The sequence below is a fragment of the Xyrauchen texanus genome, chromosome 3 (assembly GCF_025860055.1).
Source record: "Xyrauchen texanus isolate HMW12.3.18 chromosome 3, RBS_HiC_50CHRs, whole genome shotgun sequence".
In the NCBI taxonomy this organism is placed as follows: domain Eukaryota; kingdom Metazoa; phylum Chordata; class Actinopteri; order Cypriniformes; family Catostomidae; genus Xyrauchen; species Xyrauchen texanus.
Window position 1 is genome coordinate 35,296,682 of NC_068278.1, and position 21,143 is coordinate 35,317,824.

The 21,143-nt window shown below is 41.2% G+C and overlaps 1 protein-coding gene across 5 annotated transcripts in view; it reads left to right on the forward strand.

The window, feature by feature from the left end:
* Positions 1-21,143, forward strand: part of garnl3 (GTPase activating Rap/RanGAP domain like 3) — a 119,221-nt gene that overhangs the window by 81,247 nt on the left and 16,831 nt on the right. For 3 of the 5 annotated variants that reach the window (XM_052111264.1, XM_052111280.1, XM_052111289.1), the window contains 10 exons: positions 11,171-11,279; positions 11,801-11,846; positions 11,957-12,063; positions 12,452-12,567; positions 13,523-13,645; positions 14,609-14,683; positions 14,776-14,890; positions 15,577-15,603; positions 15,775-15,879; positions 16,930-17,046. In XM_052111264.1, coding sequence (XP_051967224.1) covers positions 11,171-11,279; positions 11,801-11,846; positions 11,957-12,063; positions 12,452-12,567; positions 13,523-13,645; positions 14,609-14,683; positions 14,776-14,890; positions 15,577-15,603; positions 15,775-15,879; positions 16,930-17,046 — 940 coding nt within the window. The remainder of the gene's footprint in view (positions 1-11,170; positions 11,280-11,800; positions 11,847-11,956; positions 12,064-12,451; positions 12,568-13,522; positions 13,646-14,608; positions 14,684-14,775; positions 14,891-15,576; positions 15,604-15,774; positions 15,880-16,929; positions 17,047-21,143) is intronic. The other 2 variants (XM_052111254.1, XM_052111272.1) reach the window with 1 other exon arrangement.

The following is a 21,143-nucleotide window of genomic DNA, read 5'->3' on the forward strand; positions in this document are numbered from 1 at the left end:
TTCACCCCTATACACAAGCATTACACTTCCCGTGTCCCTATCAGAGCCCACTCACATAAAGCGGGCACAGCCAGCTCGAGTGTTAGAGTCAATAAACGCGCCCACGAATCCGTGCGCGCGCCCCTTCTCTGCCCGCTCTGTCACACGGCCAGCAAACACCTCTCTGTATGTAAGTCCCATGCCCGTGACTATGCTCGCGCATCACTTAACAGATGTGACTCTTTCCCCATTCACCTCAATCGGGAAGTCACTCACAGAACAGCCCGTCCCTGCTGTCTGCGAGCAGTCATGCATAAGCACAGTAAGCGCGCTCACACATTCTGTTCAGCTCGCTGTGTGCGGCAATCAGGGCGACTTGGCCATTCACCCTCTAGCGTTACGCTTCAAAGCGTGGAAAGCTATCCCAGGGATATCCAAATGGGTGTTAAGCACAATAAAACAGGGCAATTTGCTACAGTTCGATCGCCGCCCTCCCCGCTTCAGAGCGCGGCTCGAAACTACTGTGAACACGGAAGCAGCCTGCATGCAAAACCTTCTGTACAAAAGGGCCGTAGAGAGAGTGCCACCTTCTCTGAGCGAGTCGGGGTTTTACAGCCGTTATTTTCTTGTCCCCAAGAAAGACGGTGGCCTCAGACCAATATTAGATCTCAGGGTGCTCGCAAAAAGACCGTTCAAAATGCTTACAATCAGGAAACTCGTCGCGCATGTGCGCCAGGGGGACTGGTTTATTTCTCTCGATCTGAAAGATGCCTACTTTCAGATTCAGATAAATCCCCGTCACAGGCCATTCTTGAGATTCAGCCTGACGGCCAGGTTTATCAATACACCATCCTTTCGTTCGGCCTGTCTTTAGCACCCCGTACTTTCACGAAGTGCATGGATCGTGGCCTTCGCACCCCTGCGGAGTCAGGGCTTGCGAATTCTGAACTATTTGGACGATTGGCTGATTTTGGCACAGTCACATACGGAGCTTCTGTCTCACAGGACAGTTCTCCTCAGTCATCTGAACAGTTTGGGTCTTGCAGTCAATTGGACCAAGAGCTCACTACAGCCCAGTCAGGCAATTTCCTTCCTTGGAATAGAACTAGACTCCATGGCGATGACGGCTCGCTTATCTACACAGCGCAGCGCCATTTTCAGCGACTAGCCGCGTCCTTTCAGATGAACAGCCTCACGCCTCTGAAAAAATTTCAGAGAATGCTAGGTTACATGGCCTCAGCCGCAGCAGTACTTCAGCTGGGTTTACTGTGCATGCGCCCGCTTCAGCATTGGCTAAACACCCGCGCGTCTCGCCGGGCTTGGGCCACGGGCCGCCAGCCGATCAGAGTGACTCAGACCTGTATCTCAGCTCTGCAGCCCTGGGCAGTGGCCGAATGGTATCAGCGGGGAGTGACGATGGGAGCTGTATCTCGCCGAAAAGTCATCTCGACAGACGCGCCCTTCTGCGAGGGCTCTCCGGTTTTTGGCCTATGGTCAGTTCAGGAAAAGCTCCTTCATATAAATTGTCTGGAAATGATAGCGGTCGAGTACGCGCTCGTGCGCTTCCTCCCGGTCATTCAGGGTCACCACGTCCTGGTCCGTTCGGACAACAGATCTGTGGTATCCTATCTAAACCGTCAGGGCGGTGTCAGATCCAGGAACCTCTTCCATCTGACAAAACGCATACTGAGTTGGTCCCAGTGCCACCTGCGCTCGCTGAGGGCGAAGCACGTGCCAGGCCACCTGAACGACGGCCCAGACAGACTGTCCAGAGACAATATTTCCCCAGGGGAATGGTCCCTGCACGCTCAAACAGTCCAGAAGTTATGGAGCATATTCGGCAGAGCAGAGATAGAACTCTTTGCGTCAGAAGAGAACTCTCACTGCCCAGTATTTTTCTGGAAAAGCGAGGACGCACGGGCCCAGGACTGGCCCAACCGCCCGCTTTACGCCTTCCCTCCCGTTTCGCTATTGCCACAGGTAATGCAGAGGATCAGGGAAACGCGTCACTCGGTGCTCCTCATAGCCCGGCTGGGAGAATCAGACATGGTTCCCGGAGCTTACGCAGCTGTCACTGACAGCCCCGTGGCCCATTCCAGTGAGAGCAGATCTCCTCTCTCAAGCTCGTGGCACGATCTGGCATCCCCACCCAGAGCGCTGGGCGCTGCATGCGTGGGTGATCAACGACTATCCGTCGCTTTGCCAGAAGGAGTAATAAACACTATCATACACACTAGAGCCCCTTCCACGAGAAGACTCTATGTGTCCATTTTGGTCTGTGTTTTCAAAATGGTGCACCGACAGAGACCTGGACCCACGGACATGTGGGGTGTCGTCGCTGCTCGTGTTTTTACAAGTGCTGCTGGATAAGGGCAGATCCCCATCCACGCTCAAAGTGTACGCGTTCGCTGAACCCCTGCACGGCCAGTCACTGGGAAAAAACGAGTTGGTCATCCGCTTCCTCAGGGGAGCTAGAAGGATGAACCCCCCGCGCCCCCCCATCGGTTCCTATCTGGGATCTTTCCGTAGTTCTCGAAGCTATGAAAGCCCCCCCTTTCGAACCGCTTCAATCCGTGGATTTGAAATACCTTTCACTCAAAACCATTTTTCTAACTGCCCTGTCATCAGTTAAACGTGTGGGAGACCTTCACGCGCTGTCTGTCAGCGCTGCGTGTCTTGAGTTTGGACCAAGTGACTCCAAGGTCATTTTAAAGCCTAGACACGGCTATGTCCCCAAGGTGATCGGTACTCCTTTCAGAGCACAAATCATTTCCCTATCGGCACTGCCAGCATCCGATAGCGAACGCGACGCCAATCTCCTTTGCCCAGTCAGAGCACTGAGATTGTATACTGCGCGCTCCGCCTCTTTCAGACGCTCTGAGCAGCTTTTCGTTTCGTTCGGAGGGCACACCAAAGGTTTCGCCGCCTCGAAGCAGACACTGTCTAGATGGATAGTGGACGCTATTGCTGCCGCGTAAGCGTCAAAAGACCTACCATGCCCGTTAGGCATTAGGGCTCACTCCACTAGAGCCATGGCCTCCTCGTGGGCATGGTCCAGCGGGATTTCCATTCACGACATATGTGTGGCAGCGGGCTGGGCTTCCCCCTCCACCTTTGTCAGATTTTACAATCTGGAAGTGCCCGCCCTGCAGGCAAAACTACTAGCGGTTTAATACGCTACAGCTCCCCTGGTGAGCTGCAATGACGGGACACATTCCACACAGACCGGCACCACCGCTCTGTCTTTCCCTTCCCACTATGTGCTTATGTATTACACACACTGGCCCGCACTCTTAATATTATTTAGATATTGGCCGGCCAAATATTATTCCCCCACTCACAAGGGCTCCCCCGGGTCCCCCCACCCCCGGGGCTCATGCAGTGGATGCTTGGCACGCACGGCGTTGACAATGGGTTCCCCTAGCGTAAGCTAGCTTACGCAATACGAGAGAACCTCTCGTAAGAGAACGAATCGGTTACCTAACGTAACTTCGGTTCTCTCTAGATGAGGAACGAGTATTGCGTAGCCGGCCGTGCTTCGCGCCACGGCGACTTTCGCTTCATTCAATGAAAACCAGGATTCCAGCCTACGAACTTACGCTTATATGCACTCTAGCCATGCCCATTCTGGCGGGCTTTGATACAGTGAAGGCGCTGGCCTGTCATTGGACGCGAGTTCACTCAAGTTCGTCTATAGGCTGCAGCAGTTGCCGCAGAGCAACCAATGAGCTCGCTAGCTAGCCCGCTCAAGGTATGCAGCTGCTGCACTGCGTTGACAATGGATACAAAATTAAGGATAATTTTTTGGCTTCAATATCTCAGAAAAGATTAATCTTTCCCGTAGCGTAATCTAGCTTACGCAATACTCGTTCCCTCATCTAGAGAGAACCGAGGTTACGTTAGGTAACCGATTCGTTTTTCTGAGTTAATGTAGACTTTGTCAGTTCGAACCAGTCTCGCCATTCTCTGTTGAACTCTCTCACCAACAAGGCATTTCAATCCACAAACCAGCCTCTCTCACAGGATGTTTTTTGTTTTTGGCACCATTCTGAGTAAATTCTAGAGACTGTTGTGTGTGAAAATCCCAGGAGATCAGCAGTTACAAAAATACTCAAACCAGCCCAGGCACCAACAATCATCCTTGCAATGATCTAATCAACCAATCATGTGGCAGCAGGTTATTGCATAAAATCATGCAGCTTCGCGTCAGGAGCTTCAGTTAATTTTCACATCAACCATCAGTATTGGGAAGTTTTTTTAATTTCAATGATTTGGAACATGGCATGATTGTTGGTGCCAAATGGGCTGGTTTGAGTATTTTTGTAACTGCTGATCTCCTGGGATTTTTTCACACTTCACAGTCTCTATAGTTTACTAAGAATGGTGCCAAAAACAAAAAAACATCCAGTGAGGGACAGTTCTGTGGACTGAAATGCCTGTTGATGAGAGAGGTCAACAGAGAATGGCCAGACTGGTTCGAACTGACTAAGTCTATGTTAACTCAGAAAACCGCTCTGTACAATTGTGTTGAGAAGAATATAATCTCAGAATGCTATTCTGAGATGCAAGTTGATGCTGTTTTGAAGGCACAAGGGGGACATACACAATATTAGGCAGGTGGTTTTAATGTTGTCGCTGATCTGTGTATAGGAATGCGTTGACTAATGTTAATGAATAGAAACGTAATGCACAGTGATAACAAAATGAAACATAACAAATGTATATAAAAATTTTGTTAAATGACACACAGATGTGTTAGGTTTGAAAGTTATTCAAAATAACTAACATGTTTTTTCTTCTTTCGAGGAAATTTAGTGCCAGTTTCCACATATGTGGACATGTTTATCAGGGCGCTGATGTGCAAAAAATCTTAAAAAAATCTTTTTTAAAGCGCCATATCAAACGAAACTACAGACTTTACTCTTTACAACCAAATAGGTTTCAATTAAAAAACGTTGAGATTTCTAACCAGAGGCACTTTTGTTGGCACTGTGTCCATAGGAGAGCTTCAAGGAAATCGATGGCATGCTTTTGTGTCACGCGATTCGGTGTGGCAGAAGCAAACACATTAAATGACAGTGTAAAGTCTTGTGAACAGCATTCAGTCAGTTTTTATTCATTTAAATGATGCATTGCATATAGCGAAGCCAAAATACAACATCCACGCATGTGGACGCGGGGTAGCACAAGGTTAATTACATCTGTAGTTTCACTGTTAACCTTACCATAATATAAATCCTAACCGTACCACTCAACTTAATCATACCTCAGTAGCAGCAAATGTAGATTTTTAGAGAATTTTGCAGAACAGTGCAGGTGAAACTCGAAAAATTAGAATATCGTGCAAAAGTTCATTAATTTCAGTAATTCAACTTAAAAGGTGAAACTAATATATTATATAGACTCATTACAAGCAAAGTAAGATATTTAAAGCCTTTATTTGATATAATTTTGATGATTATGGCTTACAGCTTATGAAAACCCCAAATTCAGAATCTCAGAAAATTAGAATATTGTGAAAAGGTTCAGTATTGTAGGCTCAAAGTGTCACACTCTAATCAGCTAAACACCTGCAAAGGGTTCCTGAGCCTTTAAATGGTCTCTCAGTCTGGTTCAGTTGAATTCACAATCATGGGGAAGACTGCTGACCTGACAGTTGTGCAGAAAACCATCATTGACACCCTCCACAAGGAGGGAAACCCTCAAAAGGTAATTGCAAAAGAAGTTGGATGTTCTCAAAGTGCTGTATCAAAGCACATTAATAGAAAGTTAAGTGGAAGGGAAAAGTGTGGAAGAAAAAGGTGCACAAGCAGCAGGGATGACCGTAGCCTGGAGAGGATTGTCAGGAAAAGGCCATTCAAATGTGTGGGGAGCTTCACAAGGAGTGGACTGAGGCTGGAGTTACTGCATCAAGAGCCACCACACACAGACGGGTCCTGGACATGGGCTTCAAATGTCAAACGTCTTACCTGGGCTAAAGAAAAAAAGAACTGGTCTGTTGCTCAGTGGTCCAAAGTCCTCTTTTCTGATGAGAGCAAATTTTGCATCTCATTTGGAAACCAAGGTCCCAGAGTCTGAAGGAAGAATGGAGAGGCACACAATCCAAGATGCTTGAAGTCCAGTGTGAAGTTTCCACAGTCTGTGTTGGTTTGGGGAGCCATGTCATCGGCTGGTGTTGGTCCACTGTGCTTTATTAAGTCCAGAGTCAACGCAGCCGTCTACCGGGACATTTTAGAGCACTTCATGCTTCCTTCAGCAGACAAGCTTTATGGAGATGCTGACTTCATTTTCCAGCAGGACTTGGCACCTGCCCACACTGCCAAAAGTACCAAAACCTGGTTCAATGACCATGGTATTACTGTGCTTGATTGGCTAGCAAACTCGCCTGACCTGAACCCCATAGAGAATCTATGGGGCATTGCTAAGAGAAAGATGAGAGACATGAGACCAAACAATGCAGAAGAGCTGAAGGCCGCTATTGAAGCATCTTGGTCTTCCATAACACCTCAGCAGTGCCACAGGCTGATAGCATCCATGCCACGCCGCATTGAGGCAGTAATTAATGCAAAAGGGGCCCAAACCAAGTACTGAGTACATGTGCATGATTATAATTTTCAGAGGGCCGACATTTCTGTATTTAAAATCCTTTTTTTTTATTGATTTCATGTAATATTCTAATTTTCTGAGATTCTGAATTTGGGGTTTTCATAAGCTGTAAGCCATCCATCCATCCATCCATCCATCCATCGTCAACCGCTTATCCTGTGCTGTAAGCCATAATCATCAAAATTATATCAAATAAAGGCTTGAAATATCTTACTTTGCTTGTAATGAGTCTATATAATTTATAGACTCATTACACCTTTTCACCTTTTAAGTTGAATTACTGAAATTAATGAACTTTTGCACGATATTCTAATTTTTCGAGTTTCACCTGTATGAAGTTACACAATAAATACTTTGTATTGTATGTATTTTAATGTTAGTCCATAGTAGTTACCTAATATAAAGTGGGACCTTTATGTTCGACCAGGTACCAAAATCGGCAAAAGTCAAATATTGCTTGATGAATGCAAGCATTTCTCATTCAATATCTACAACATCAAAATAACAACATTCGTTTTATAGCGCTTTACTCTTATTGTATATCAACAATTGTATAATTTGTTTCCCCTTACGAAAAGACCAGTTTAGGCCTGCATGAATTTCCATGCTGGTTTATGCTGATTTGGTGGTGATCTAACTGGTGGATAACACTACCATGGTGTTCACCAGCAAAACTTAGGTGGTGAAGGTGGCCAACCAGCATGAGTAAGCGGGTCTTGGAAACATCCATTTAAAACTACAAATATCATGTGAGGGAGACAAAGAGAGAGAGCAAAAGAGACAGATAGAATGGAGGAATGAAAGAGAAATGATGATGAATTATGAATAGTGATAGAGAGAAACAGAGAGGGGCATAGTGTGTTTGTTGAGGCAGAAAGGAGCCAGTCTGTAGCTCAGTAGGTGGCGAGGGGGAACAGGCTATATTTAACATTCAAAAGCCCTGGACATCACAGCAGTCAGTCTCTCTCTTTCTATCTCTCTCTTTTTCATTGCCTTGACCCCTTCCCCCACAGCTTCATATCCTGATTACATCAAGCATCAATCAGTTCACTCTCTCACTCTCACGTCTCTGTTTCTCTTTTCTCCATCATATGCCTCTCTTCTCTTGATTATATCAAACAATAATCCTTCTCTTTGTCTCCCCTTCCATCTCTTACTTTTTCTTGTTCTCTCTATCAGTTCATATGTCTGATTGAGTACAAGTAGAGCTCTTGTACTCTTGAGTGCTTGTGGAAGCATTCACAATAGCAGGATTTTCAAAGCATGTGTGTCGGTTCAAGGTCCCAGCGCTCCACAGCCGAGAGCCTCTTCAGCCCTCCTTGACAATATCCACTTTTACCATATTGAGCTGTTCATGAAAAGACATGCTAAAAATCTCTTGCCAACCAAAGCGATAGAGGAAAAACATGCAAACAAATCAAACAGTTAGAAGACTCAGAAATCAATTACTGGTCACAGTCTTTTCTTGAGTTATCCCCTGTTGGTACATGCTGTAACTACACCAAGCATCGTTCTCCATTGACGGGGCATTCAAAATTAGACCTGAAAAGGCTTAACACTGTTTGTCAAACCTTGAAAGCATTCAGGAGTCATTCATGAAAACCTGATGGAATTGTTCGAACATTGTGAGAGCATTTCACTTCTTCCAACAGTATGTGTCATCTGAAGGATCCTTTTGTGTGAGGGTGAGGGGAAAGAGACAGAGAATTATATTTGAACTCTCAGTAGAAATTAAATTGTCACTGCAATAAGTAAATACTCATTCCTGTCACAGCTCATGGCCATGCGCATGTCTGTTTGTGTGTGTGCATGGATTTGTGTCTGGGTATGTCTGGAAGAGGGAAAGAGAAAGATACCAGCTGAGGTGCAGGGGGTGGGGGGGTTAGTGAAAAGCAGCCATGTAGTAATAAAAGCTTTAAGGGGATATTTTAGAAGTGTGTGTGTTCTTAAGATAAAAGATTTTAAAAAGAAAAAAGAAGAAGAAAATAATTCCTTTTGACCTTAATGATCCAGACTCATTAACAAGCTCAATTATACTTCTTGGCTAATGGACTGGAGGCGTCAAAGGTCGGCTCATGAATGTCCACAGATGCACACAGACAATCAGGCTCAGTTACAAACACACTGGCACATATTGCACACAAAGAGATAGTTCACTCAAAACATTTAAATGCTGTCATCATTTACTCACCCTTCTTCCTTGAAACACAAAAGGAAATGTTAGGCAGAATGTTAACCTCAGTCACCATTCACTTTCATTACATCTTTTTTCCCATACAATGAAAGGTAATGGTGACTGAGGCTCTCAGTTTGTAACATTATGGCTTCAGATCATTCAGATCTCCTTTTGTGTTTCACAAATTCAAACCAATGACTTTATTCTGCCCTTCAGCTGCCACAGAAACTCCCATATTAACATAATTCATGTTGTAGTAAATAATATAAATGTACAAAATGTAATATGTGTAACCCAAGTAATATACTTAAATGTAATTATTTTAAAGGGGTCCTGATATGAGGAATCAACATTTCCTTGATATTTTGACATATAATAGCACATTTTCTGTTTCTACTCTGCAAAAACGACTTGTTTTGAAAATGGCTTCATTGTGACGTCACAGCACAGTGTCATTTGAAAATCCCTGCCTCCGCAACATACATAATCATCACGGTGACCTGAGATAAAGCGGCTGAGTTAATTCAATACTGAAAGTGATACTATTGTTACTGTAATATGCTTTTAACCAACAAAAAGTTTAATCTCCAAATGTTGTTGTGTTCCTGGTTGTGGAAAAACTGCATCTCTGCATAGCCTTCTGAAGGATACTAATCTTAAGAATGAGTGGCTTATTTAAACAAAGTTTAATGTGGGATTATATGTTTTGTAAGGCACTTTTTTAAGGATTCGATTGAGAACTATTATGATTCAGACTTTGCAAAGAAACTTATATTGAAAAACTTGAACAGTAATGCTGATGTCATGCGATTTTTGACTCTCTAGTAAGGTATGGTTAAGGGTAGGTGTGTCCTTTAGGGATCAATAGTCACTTTTCCACTATAAGGCCAAATGAGGGCGTGCTAGTGCATGCCAGGGCCAACTGTGTTCCCGCTGTCACTTCTTGGGCTTCATCGTGCCTCCTCGGGCCCAACGGCCATTGTTCTTCGGCCCTGCGATTACCCTTGGGCCAAATAAGGCCAACCGGGGATTGAGGCAGGTTCAATGTATAAGGCGAAGTTTCGCTGATCTTCCCAGGTAGTATGGGCTTTAGTTATAGGGACCAATCATGTTCTGATTCTGGCAGGGAATAACAAATTTAATACTACTGTTTTTGTCTGTATTTTAAAAAATATATATGTTAATATTGTATAGTCAGCCATTTTTATCGCAAAATAAACCATGATCAGGACTCCAACATTGAGCGGATTGTGCTTATTACATGGTTACCCAAGAAATACATAATGTCTCACAAAATATTCATGTGACATTAGATTATTATTTTATGTATGAAGAATGCATAGCATGGAATGCAACAAAAGACAATGGTGTAGTATACACTAGTGGCTGCCGTCTCATCTGTCTTGTATTAGCCTAGACGTCACGTATTTTTGCCAAAATGAAGGCATCTGGACGGCCATTATCCCGTATTTAAGTAGGGAAACAGTCGAGGAAGATCCCCTCCCCCAGTTGACCAGCGAACATCTCATATTTCGCATTACACGGGATGCATGTTGAAGCGGCAACACTAAAGAGGCAGACACCCGGGTCAACCATCCATTACAGCTGGATACAGATATATTAACCCTTCACATTCGCAGCTTGTGTTAGTCTGGACCATTTTCACTGTTCTCAGCTTTATATAGCATTATTTTATCACCATGTGTTCTATGCCTGATAATATACATTTTTGGGAGCAACAGTATGCCGACTTTGTCCAGTTTTTGATTCTTATTTCAGTCTAAAAAACTGTACTAGTTTGATTGCATGATTCACATGAATTAGGACATATAGATACTAATGATTGCCTGGACTGAGTGCTTTCAGGGGATTTTGAAAATGGCTTGCATGTTTTCATTCTTTTATTCTTGGAAAAACCGTTCCATGAGTGTTGGCAGGGGTTTTGCACTTCAAAGATGTTAGCCATTCATAACACCATAAACAAGTATAGGGTACAGCACAGAAAACAGTCTTAAAGGGTACAGCACAGAAAACAGAGTGTTTCAGACACAAGGACAGAGACAGGGAGGAAAAAGGTTAATTGAATACTATATTATGACTGTTATGTAAAAGCTTATGTATGTTATGTAAAACCCTTCACTAATATTATTAGTGAACCTCAAGGAAAATAATAAAGTAACAAAAAAAGGCATGGCCTCTTAAAGATCAGCAACTGTAATCTGATTGCATGTATGTAGCATGGAATGCATTACATAATTTTTTTTATTAGTAATTTGAATACAGTAATTAATTATTAGTTTTCAGATTACACCCAACATTGCCGATAACAAAAGCTGCTTTTTAAGTTGTACTTCCTGAATTTATAATTGTGGATTTTATAATCAACAGCCTCTATTTCACTCTGTGCAGGTAGAGAGGAAGAGACACATTGGGAACGACATTGTGACCATTGTGTTTCAGGAGGGAGATGATGCCTCTCCGTCCTTCAAACCCTCAATGATTCGCTCCCATTTCACACGTATCCTTCATAATGAGTGGAACAGTTGAAAGGAGTCACTGAATTGCAATAATTTATTTATTTGAATTTAGGTGAAGTGTTTAATTTCTAGCACTAGCATCACCAAATAGAATTGTAAAAAAAAACATTTAAAAAATATTGACACTTCAAAAACAGGTTCCCTAAACACTCCCCCTGTCTGCAACTTGTTGGACAGATATTCCTGCCCCAAACTCATGCCATTGGTTGAGCCAATATTGCTGTCATGCTGTTCGGGATGCTCAGTCAAACAGAGTAATGTTAGGTTGTTTATGGGTTTTTTTACGCTTTTCGGGGTATTCTGCATACAAATGGCTTACTTATAGCTGTCTGCATGAAAAGATGGAATTTAAAAAAAGAATTTTAACATAGAATAAATTACATTCTTCACCTTTAAAGTGTACATGGACAAATACAAATTGTTAGAGTGCACAATTTTGTGTAAATAAGTAGTTTTGGATGTGGAACTATTGTATGGATGATTGCCTTTACTTTCCTCACAGATATTTTTGCCTTAGTTCGATATAATTGCCAGAACGACAGTTACAGGTAAAAATGTGTGTTTTGTGCATATTATACATGTAGCACTATTTGTTATTTGTGTGTGTGTGTGTGTGTGTGTGTGTGTGTGTGTACTTACACACTGTGGTATGTTGCAGGTTGAAGATTTTCTCAGAGGAGAGTGTGCCACTGTTTGGCCCACCCCTCCCTCCCCCTCCAGTATTCACAGACCATCAAGAGTTCAGGGACTTTTTACTAGTTAAATGTTAGTATTCTCACCAGCATATACAGCTGTTTGTAAATAAACCTGTTTTAAAGACAATGTGAAATCTGAACTGTTTCCGTAATCTTTCATCAAAATGTACTAAAACATTTCTCTGCCCCTGAAACATGTTTTCTGCTGACGTAACCAAGGCTGCAGATTAAAATAAAATTAGGTCCTGCTTACATTAATCCCTTTTGAATATTCTGTTTTTGTCAGAAATAAATAACATTAAGGAAGTTATATGTGTTGCAAATGTTATATGTTTTGGCTCATGAACGTAGCAGAAGTTGTCATTAAAACAAAACTAGTCAACTCTGGCATGCTGTTAAGTATGGATAATTCTGTTACATAATACTACTTAATACATGATATTATTTATCTTCTTTAGTAATAAATGGAGAAAAAGCCACTCTTGAAACCCCTACTTTTGCTCAAAAACGTCAGCGTACACTGGATATGCTGATCAGATCCCTGTACCAGGATCTCATGCCAGATATGCACAAGGTATGGACACTCATGTGACATGGCCAATCTGTCCAGCATATAGTCTGCCTTTCTATATTTCACCACATTGTTTTTTCCTCAAGCTATGGAGCTTAGTCAGAACAAAAGCCATATGTAATTTGACATTAATTAAATTGAAGCTGTGAGAGATAGATTGCTGTACTGTTGTGTTCATTTGTTGCAATACTTTTTTGTTTAAAAATTTGATGTGACTTAATAGCATAAAATTATAGTTTGACCAAAAATGAACTATCATTTTCTCAAACTTACTCATGTTATTCCAAACCCATATGAACCCTTTCTTCTGTGAAAAGCAATTGGAAATGTTAGACAGAATGTTAGCTTCAGTCACCATTCAATTTCCTTAAATGGAGAAAAATAAATAGAATTAAAGTGAATGGTGACTGAGGCTAACATTCTGCCTTACATCTCCTTTTGTGTACCACAAAAGTATGGAGTATGAAAGTCAAACTGGTTAATAACAACATGAGAGTAAATAAATAAAGACCAAATTTTCATTTTTGGCTGAACTATACCTTTAAAACAGTCAGACCTATTGAACGAACGGCACCATCTAGCCCTCACATCTTTGTTTCTATTCAACTCAGAAAATATGGTGTCTACACTTTCTAAGGTCCATGACCTCTTTTTCATGCCATATATTTGAAGATATTTCTTTTTCACAAAATTAACTCAGCCTTCTGGTTTTATTTACCACTCTTCTCTAACCACTGAGCTTTCAAATGCACTTTCATTCTCTTTCCCTTAAATATGGTTACTGTCTTTCTATTGTTGTCTACTCCTATTTCTTTTATTACTGTTTGTATTCTCTATGACTGCTGTTACAGCATAGTGGTGTTAGGTTTAGAGATTGTCAGTGTCTGCTTTGCTCTGTCTTTCCAGCTGTTCCTGGGTCAGTCTCTCAGACCCGTCTTTATCTGTACTGCTCCTGTAGGTTCCCTTCTCTCCGCAGAACATGCTGAACCGACGCTCCTTCAGTGATGTACTGCCAGAGTCACCCAAATCTGCCCGTAAAAAAGAAGAAGCACGTCAGGCAGAGTTTGTCCGAGTGGGACAGGTAGGATAGGCTACGTACAACTTTCCATACAAATTCATGAGCATATACACTACCTTTCAAAAGTTTAGGGTCACTTAATCATTCTTTATTTTTTATAAATATGTGTTGCAAATGTTATATGTTTTGGCTCATGAACTTAGCAGACGATGTCATTAAAAACAAAACTAGTCAACTCTGGCATGCTGTTAATTATGGATAATTGTGTTACATAATACTACTTAATACATAATATTTTTTATCTTTCTATGTCTTATCTTTTCACATTTTATTATAATAGTAATGTCATCATAATTATGGAATAATAGAAATGGAAATATGGGAATTATGTTGTGAAAAAGAAAATCTAATATAAATAAAAACTGTGTTATATTTTAGCACTTTCAAAGTGGCCACCCTTTGCCTAGAATTAGCTGAAATGTACTATTGGCATTTTCTCAACCAAATGATTGAGGTATCACCCTGGGATTTCTTTTAATCAATTTTGAAGGAGTTCCCATCTATATGCTGGGCATTTATTGGCTGTTTTTCTTAATTATTCGGTCCAAGTCATCCATTTCAAAAACTTTTTTTTTTATAAAATTTTAGTTTTGTAATTAAATATAATAAAATGTTGGCACAATTATATTCTTGTCTACAAAACTAATTTCAAACATTAAGCATACACCTTCAGATAAAAAGGTTTTTAAGATCATGAGAAACATTTCAGGCATATGACCCCAAGCTTTTGAACAGTAGTGTACATTAGATTATATTCACGTACACTCAGCGTTATATTATTCTGTAATAATGTATTCTATTAACTTTGGTTATTCGTTCAAAGAGTATTCAAGCTGCCTCTGTTGTATGAACAGGACAATTCGAGAGTCACACCTGTTAGTAAATGCGATTGTCAGTCCCAAACATTGACTGTGATTGTAGCCATTTTGATAAATGCTATTAATGTATCTAAAATTGTGTCTCCAGGCCTTGAAGCTGAAAACCATAGTTAGAGGAGATGCGCCCACCAGTCTAGTCACCACTGGCCTTTGCAGGAAAGAGGTGAGGAGAAATAAAGGAAAAAGGAGAGAGAGGGATATAGTTATTTGACTTATAATCCATCTTTAACTGTGTATGTGGCATGTTCTGTGCAGCCATGGGAGTCACAGTCTTTCTGCAACAGCTTCCCGTATGATATAGTCTGTGGAGACTCATGGGGACAGTCGTTACTGGTCGCCACAGATTCAGCAGGGGTCATGCTCCTGGAAGGTGAGATTTTTTCATGGGTCAGAGTAGCATTTTGCATACACATTACAAAAACTATAGAATGAATGTAATCTCCACTTTAACCAGTCCTCTGTCTGCTTGTTCTACATGGATTTTATTAATGGTTAAATGTCAAAGATGTGAAGTTCAATGGACATAAACACACTAATTCTATTAAATGAAAGTGAAATTAAATGTTTTTCCACAATGTTCCTCAATGTAACCCAGAAGGGGCAAGTTTTTTTTGTAATCAATATTATGCCACAAATGCTTTCGATTGAGCTTAACTTGTACTGAACCTGGAATATTCCTTTAACTTTTTTATTAACTTTTTGAAGATTTGTCTGCTGGAATTGATTTTCAGGGGTCATTTTAGAATGTTTTTAGTATATTTTTTCTGATATATTACACACAGCATATCATCTATTTATGTCAAATACTTAAATTGAATGAGTTAATTTAGATGATCCCTATAGTGTCTAAGCACATTACTACATAGGCCGAGAATAAAATATTAAATATATCAGTGGTTTGCCCCCACATTTCAAATATCTGGGATTTTTTTGTCACTTTCAATGCCATTTTTTTCCCCAAGCCCTGGTTCATTTCTGACCCTGATAGTCCATGAGGCTCTCATGTTCTTTGAAACTAATCTGCCGATGTGTGATAACCTCTGTCCTCTCATTTAGCCTCAGATCCGCTGTTCTCCAATGCAGGTATGTATGCCAAGACCATAAAGCATATTATCCTACAACATTAAAGTGCATATAAAAATATTAAGGGCTTTATTTTTTGCAATAATAATCATAAAATATGGCAATTTGCAATTCAAACAGAAAACAATTAGCAACCTGCAAGCTAATCTTTTGCCTTACATGCCGGTCTAGATTCACCAACCCTGCCTCCGGTGCAGGTATTTGACAAAACATTGTCCATCAAACAAATGCATGTACTGGAACCTCAGGATCTCCTCATTGCAAGAGCAGATAAGGGTAAGATACATGTGCATTTATTTATATTTGCATGTGCATACGAATATGGCACAGTTTTTTTTTATGGGAAGAAATATAGTGTGAAGTGATTCGTCAGAAGAGAGAGAAAACTCGAGAAAGAAGGAGACCAGAAAACAGTGTTAAAGGAAACCATTGGTCTTTGCTCTAATGAGCATTTTTAGCCACCTGGGAACAGCACAAAATAGTGTCTTATATACACACACACACATACACACGAGAGGCACTTCCCCTTTTCCCTGCATTGTCTAGACTCATAGCTCATTATAGAGCAAAGCACAAAGTAGAGATCCATGTAATCTAGTGTCAGCCATCACCTTCTTTTCTGATCATTAGTTTAAGGCGGCATAAAGCAGATTCAAGCTCCTGATTGGGATGCACAGGTGCAATAATGAATTCGTTATCAACTTTGATACCAGGCAACTTTCATTCACTATGAAAAGCTTTTCAAATCCAAACATATTGTACTAGTTAAGATGTCTTTCACTCTGATGAGACAGCTCCTTTATTTGTTGCCTGGCTATTATCATCCAGCAGAATTATGTAGCGGCACTAAAGATCTTATTATGGTACTCAATAAACGGCTAAAGAAGTTGCACTCCTTTTATCATTTTGCCTATATCGTGAATGCAAGTGTGTGTTTGAGTCTTGTTTGTATTTTTAAATCAGATTAAGCATGAAAGTGTATTGGTTAAATGTAAAGCTAAAATAATTTAAGAACAATAAGTAAACCTTTGGTAAAATTCATTTTACCAAAACGTTTAAACACTTTGACCTGTGTGCTATAAAGATATTGTTTTATTTGTTTGTTTTGATAATCCCGACCAGCCCAACACAGCAACATTAATTAAACTAATGGTGTGAGTTTGGAGCAGGCTATCTCTATAACTTACCAATGGAAGTTGGGGCAGTGTTTAGGAAACCTGTTTAACAACAGTTATTATTTTAGCAGTTTTGTTGTTGACGTTAGTGGTGCAGAAATACACTTTACATTAAATCCAAACTATTTTATATTTGAACTTTCCGTTTCAGGGAAAGATGCACGTCTGTACGTTTATAGACTGAGCACACTCAAACGAGGGATAGAGGAGCGGCAGCTTGTCCGCACCAAGTGTGACAGTCGAGAGAACAAGCTGGAGAAAACCAAAGGTACGAGAGACTTCAGTCATCACACCAGTGGCGAGGCCAGAAATCTCAAAGTGGGTGGACCTTGGTAAAACAGTGTGGACGACTATTTTGTTTATACTTTCTGATTTCATTGTCAATATTATGAAGCATACTTAATTATGAAGCTCCTTAATTATTAGTAATTTAACTTAATATGTAATAGTGATGTGAGGAAAAATGGCAGTTGAATAATACTAAATATCAGATGCAATAAAACATTATTTCATTATTATACTAGATACTTTTCAGAACTCCTGTTGTGCACAGGTGTAATTACTTCCCTGAAGATGGGATCTTTAATTTGGCTGACATTTTGTGCTTCATGAAGCTACTGTAATAGCGCATATTAACCCTTTCATACGTACCATCACACCAGGGTTTCCGTTGTCCGGTAATTACCGGACATTGGCCGGTAAAAAAATTAAATGTCCGACAAAATTAAATCTCTCCGGTCAAATTGTCCGATTAAAATTGCCTAATAATCCCGTCCCCCTAACACAATTTGAATTTGAGAATAAGCCTAAAATGTATAAAGCAAAAATACACCGATCTCTTGCTATGTTATAAAGGAACAGGCTCTATCGTTTGAAAGTTATGAAACAACATCGCATGCTGCATTTCAAATAAAGCGCACGCCTAAAACGGCTGCAATATAGACCTAAACAACGAACGATTGAGTGAGACGTTTCAAATATGGCCAGGCCCAGGCAGACTAGCTTTAAAAGCTTTTTTCAGAGGCCAGACGATGGTGAATCAGGAACATCTCATTATAGATAGATCAGTGCTTCTAATCCACGCATTCGTGAGTTTTTTTCTCTATCATCAAAACTGAATAGCCTATGTTCATCAGTGCATGGTTACAGTCTATATCAAGCAGGGACACGTTTGTGTGCATTTTATTTTGTGATTTCACCGGAATTAATAGAGAGTCTCCGCAACGGCGATAGATTGAAACGCGCGTCCTAGTGAAGATTGCGCAACTCGCGCAGCGTGTCGTCCATGCAACTGATAGCAGCGGACACGAGCGCTCAGCTTGATTTCAAAAACAACAGATTTTAGCGCTAGATCTCTTATTTAATAACGGACTAAATGAATGATCTGCTAGTTAACTGGAGATGTTTTATTTATTTGTATTAGGTACATCCGTGCCTCAATGTTTCAAAAAGTGAATGTGCGTGAAACCACAGTAAAAAACAATTGGCGTTGATTGACGCCATGAAATCGACGTTCATGTTTTTTTTTTTGTCTATTTGAAAGTTAAGCTAATAATAATATGTTGCATTCTATACGGCCTGATTATGTCATTTTTTAAGTTACATAGACTGCCTCCAATTTTCCTCAACTTGACTAATTAAGAGGCGATATATTTGACCGGCATATCATCAAAATGTCCGTACCATTTTTTTCTAGCGGAAACTCTGCATCACACATACATTTATGTTTATATTTAAACTCAGTTTTTCACAATTCCTGCCATTTAATAGTAGAAAAGATTCCTTGCCATAGGTCAGTTGAGATCACTACTTTATTTTAAGAATGTAAAATGTCAGAATAATAGTAGAGAGAATTATTTATTTCAGCTTTTATTTCTTTCATCACATTCCCAGTGGGTCAGAAGTTTACATACACTTTGTTAGTATTTGGGTCAAATATTTTGGGTAGCCTTCCACAAGCTTCTCACAATAAGTTGCTGGAATTTTGGCCCATTCTGCCAGACAGAACTGGTGTAACGGAGTTCGTAGGCCTCCTTGCTCACATACCCTTATTCAGTTCTGCACACAAATTTTCTATCGGATTGAGGTCAGGGCTTTGTGATGGCCATGCCAATGCCTTGACTTTATTGTCATTAGGCCAATTTTCCACAACTTTGGTGGTATGCTTGGGGTCATTGTCCATTTACAACTTCCTGGCTTGAGATGTTGCTTCAATATGTCCACATAATTTTCCTTCCTCTTGATGCCATCTATTTTGTAAAGTGCACCAGTCCCTCAAAATTACAATGACCATATACACAAGTGCAACAGTAGGTGAAAGTCTTGTGTGCAGTACCAAGCAACATAGCAGTCATGACAGTGACGAGACATATACCAATTTACAATAGACAACAGATTTACAGAACACAATTTACATATCAAATGTACAGTAAACAATACACACAATATAGATTGCACATACAATAACAATTAAAAAAAAAAAAAAGTAGATAAAAAAATAGATAATAGATTAATAAAGTGCTGTGCTAGTGTATATTGATCATGAGAGATCAAGTGTTCAGAAGTCTGATTGCTTGGGGGAAGAATCTGTCATGTAGTCGGCTGGTGCGGGTCCTGATGCTGCGATACCGCCTGCCTGATGGTAGCAGTGAGAACAGCCCATGACTCGGGTGGCTAGAGTCTCTGATGATCCTCTGAGCTTTTTTCACACACCACCTGTTATATATGTGCTGGAGGGAGGGAAGCTCACCTCCGATGATGTTTCTGGCAGTTCACACCACCCTTTTGCAGGTTGTGGGCGGTGCTATTGCCGTACCAGGCGGTGATGCAGTCAGTCAGGATGCTCTCTACAGTGCTTGTGTAGAACCGTGGGAGGATGTGGTGGTTCATTCCAAACTTCCTCAGCCGTCTCAGGAAGAAGAGGCGCTGGTGAGCCTTCTTCACAATGGTCTACAGTGATGTGGACACCGAGGAACTTGAAGCTGCTGACAATCTCCACCGGTGCTCCATTAATGGTGGTGGGGCTGTGTTCTCTGTCTTTCCTCCTGAAGTCCACTACAAGCTCCTTGGTCTTACTGACGTTGAGGGAGATGTTGTGCTCCTGAGAGTGTGCACCTCATCTCTGTAGGCTGTTTCATCATAGTCAGTGATCAGACCTACCACCGTTGTATCGTCAGAAAACTTAATGATGGCATTGGAGCTATGTGTTGCCACACAGTCATGTGTGTATAGGGAATACAGGAGTGGGCTGAGAACACAGCCCTGTGGGGCTCCAGTGTTGAGGGTCAGAGATGAGGAGATGTTGCTGACCATTCTAACCACCTGACGCCTGCCTGACAGGAAATCCAGGATCCAGCTGCACAGATAGCTGTTTAAGCCCAGAGCCCGGAGTTTCTCATCAAGCTTAGAGGGCACTATGGTGTTGAATGCTGAGCTGTAGTCTACAAACAGCATTCTCACATATGTGTTCCTTTTTCCAGATGGGAGAGAGCAGTGAGTATTGTAGATGCAATGGCATCATCAGTGGAGCGGTTGTTGCGGTAGGCAAACTGCAATGGGTCCAGAGAGGTGGGCAGCACAGAGCAGATGTGATCTCTGATTAGCCTCTCAAAGCATTTGCTGATGATGGGGGTCAGAGCAACAGGATGCCAGCCATTTAAACAAGTGATTTTTGATTGCTTTTGTTCAGGCACAATGGTGGACGTTTTGAAGCATGTGGGGACTACAGACAGGTTGATGGGTTGCAGCAAAGCAACCCCACAACATGATGCTGCCACCCCCATGCTTCACGGTTGGGATGGTGTTCTTCGGCTTGCAAGCCTCACCCATTTTCCTCCAAATATTACAATGGTCATTATGGCCAAACAGTAACATTTTTGTTTCATCAGACCAGAGGACAAGATATTTGTCCCCATGTGCACTTGCAAACTGTAGTCGGGCTTTTTATGGCAGTTTTGAAGTAGTGGCTTCCTCCTTGCTGAGCAGCCTTTCAAAATATGTCAATATAAGTCTTGTTTTACTGTGTATATAGATACTTGTCTACCTGTTTCCTCCAGCATCTTCACAAGGTCCTTTGCTGTTGTTCTGGGATTCATTTGCACTTTTTGCGCCAAACTACGTTCATTTCTAGGAGACAGAATGTGTCTCCTTCCGTATGATGGCTGCGTGGTCCCATGGTGTTTATACTTGCATAATAGTGTTTATACAGATGAACATGGTACCTTCAGGCATTTGGAAATTTCTCCAAAGGATGAACCAGACTTGTGGAGGCCCACAATTGTTTTCTGAGATTTGGCTGATTTCTTTTGATTTTCCCATGATGTCAAGCAAAGAGGCACTGAATTTGAAGGTAGGCTTTTAAATACA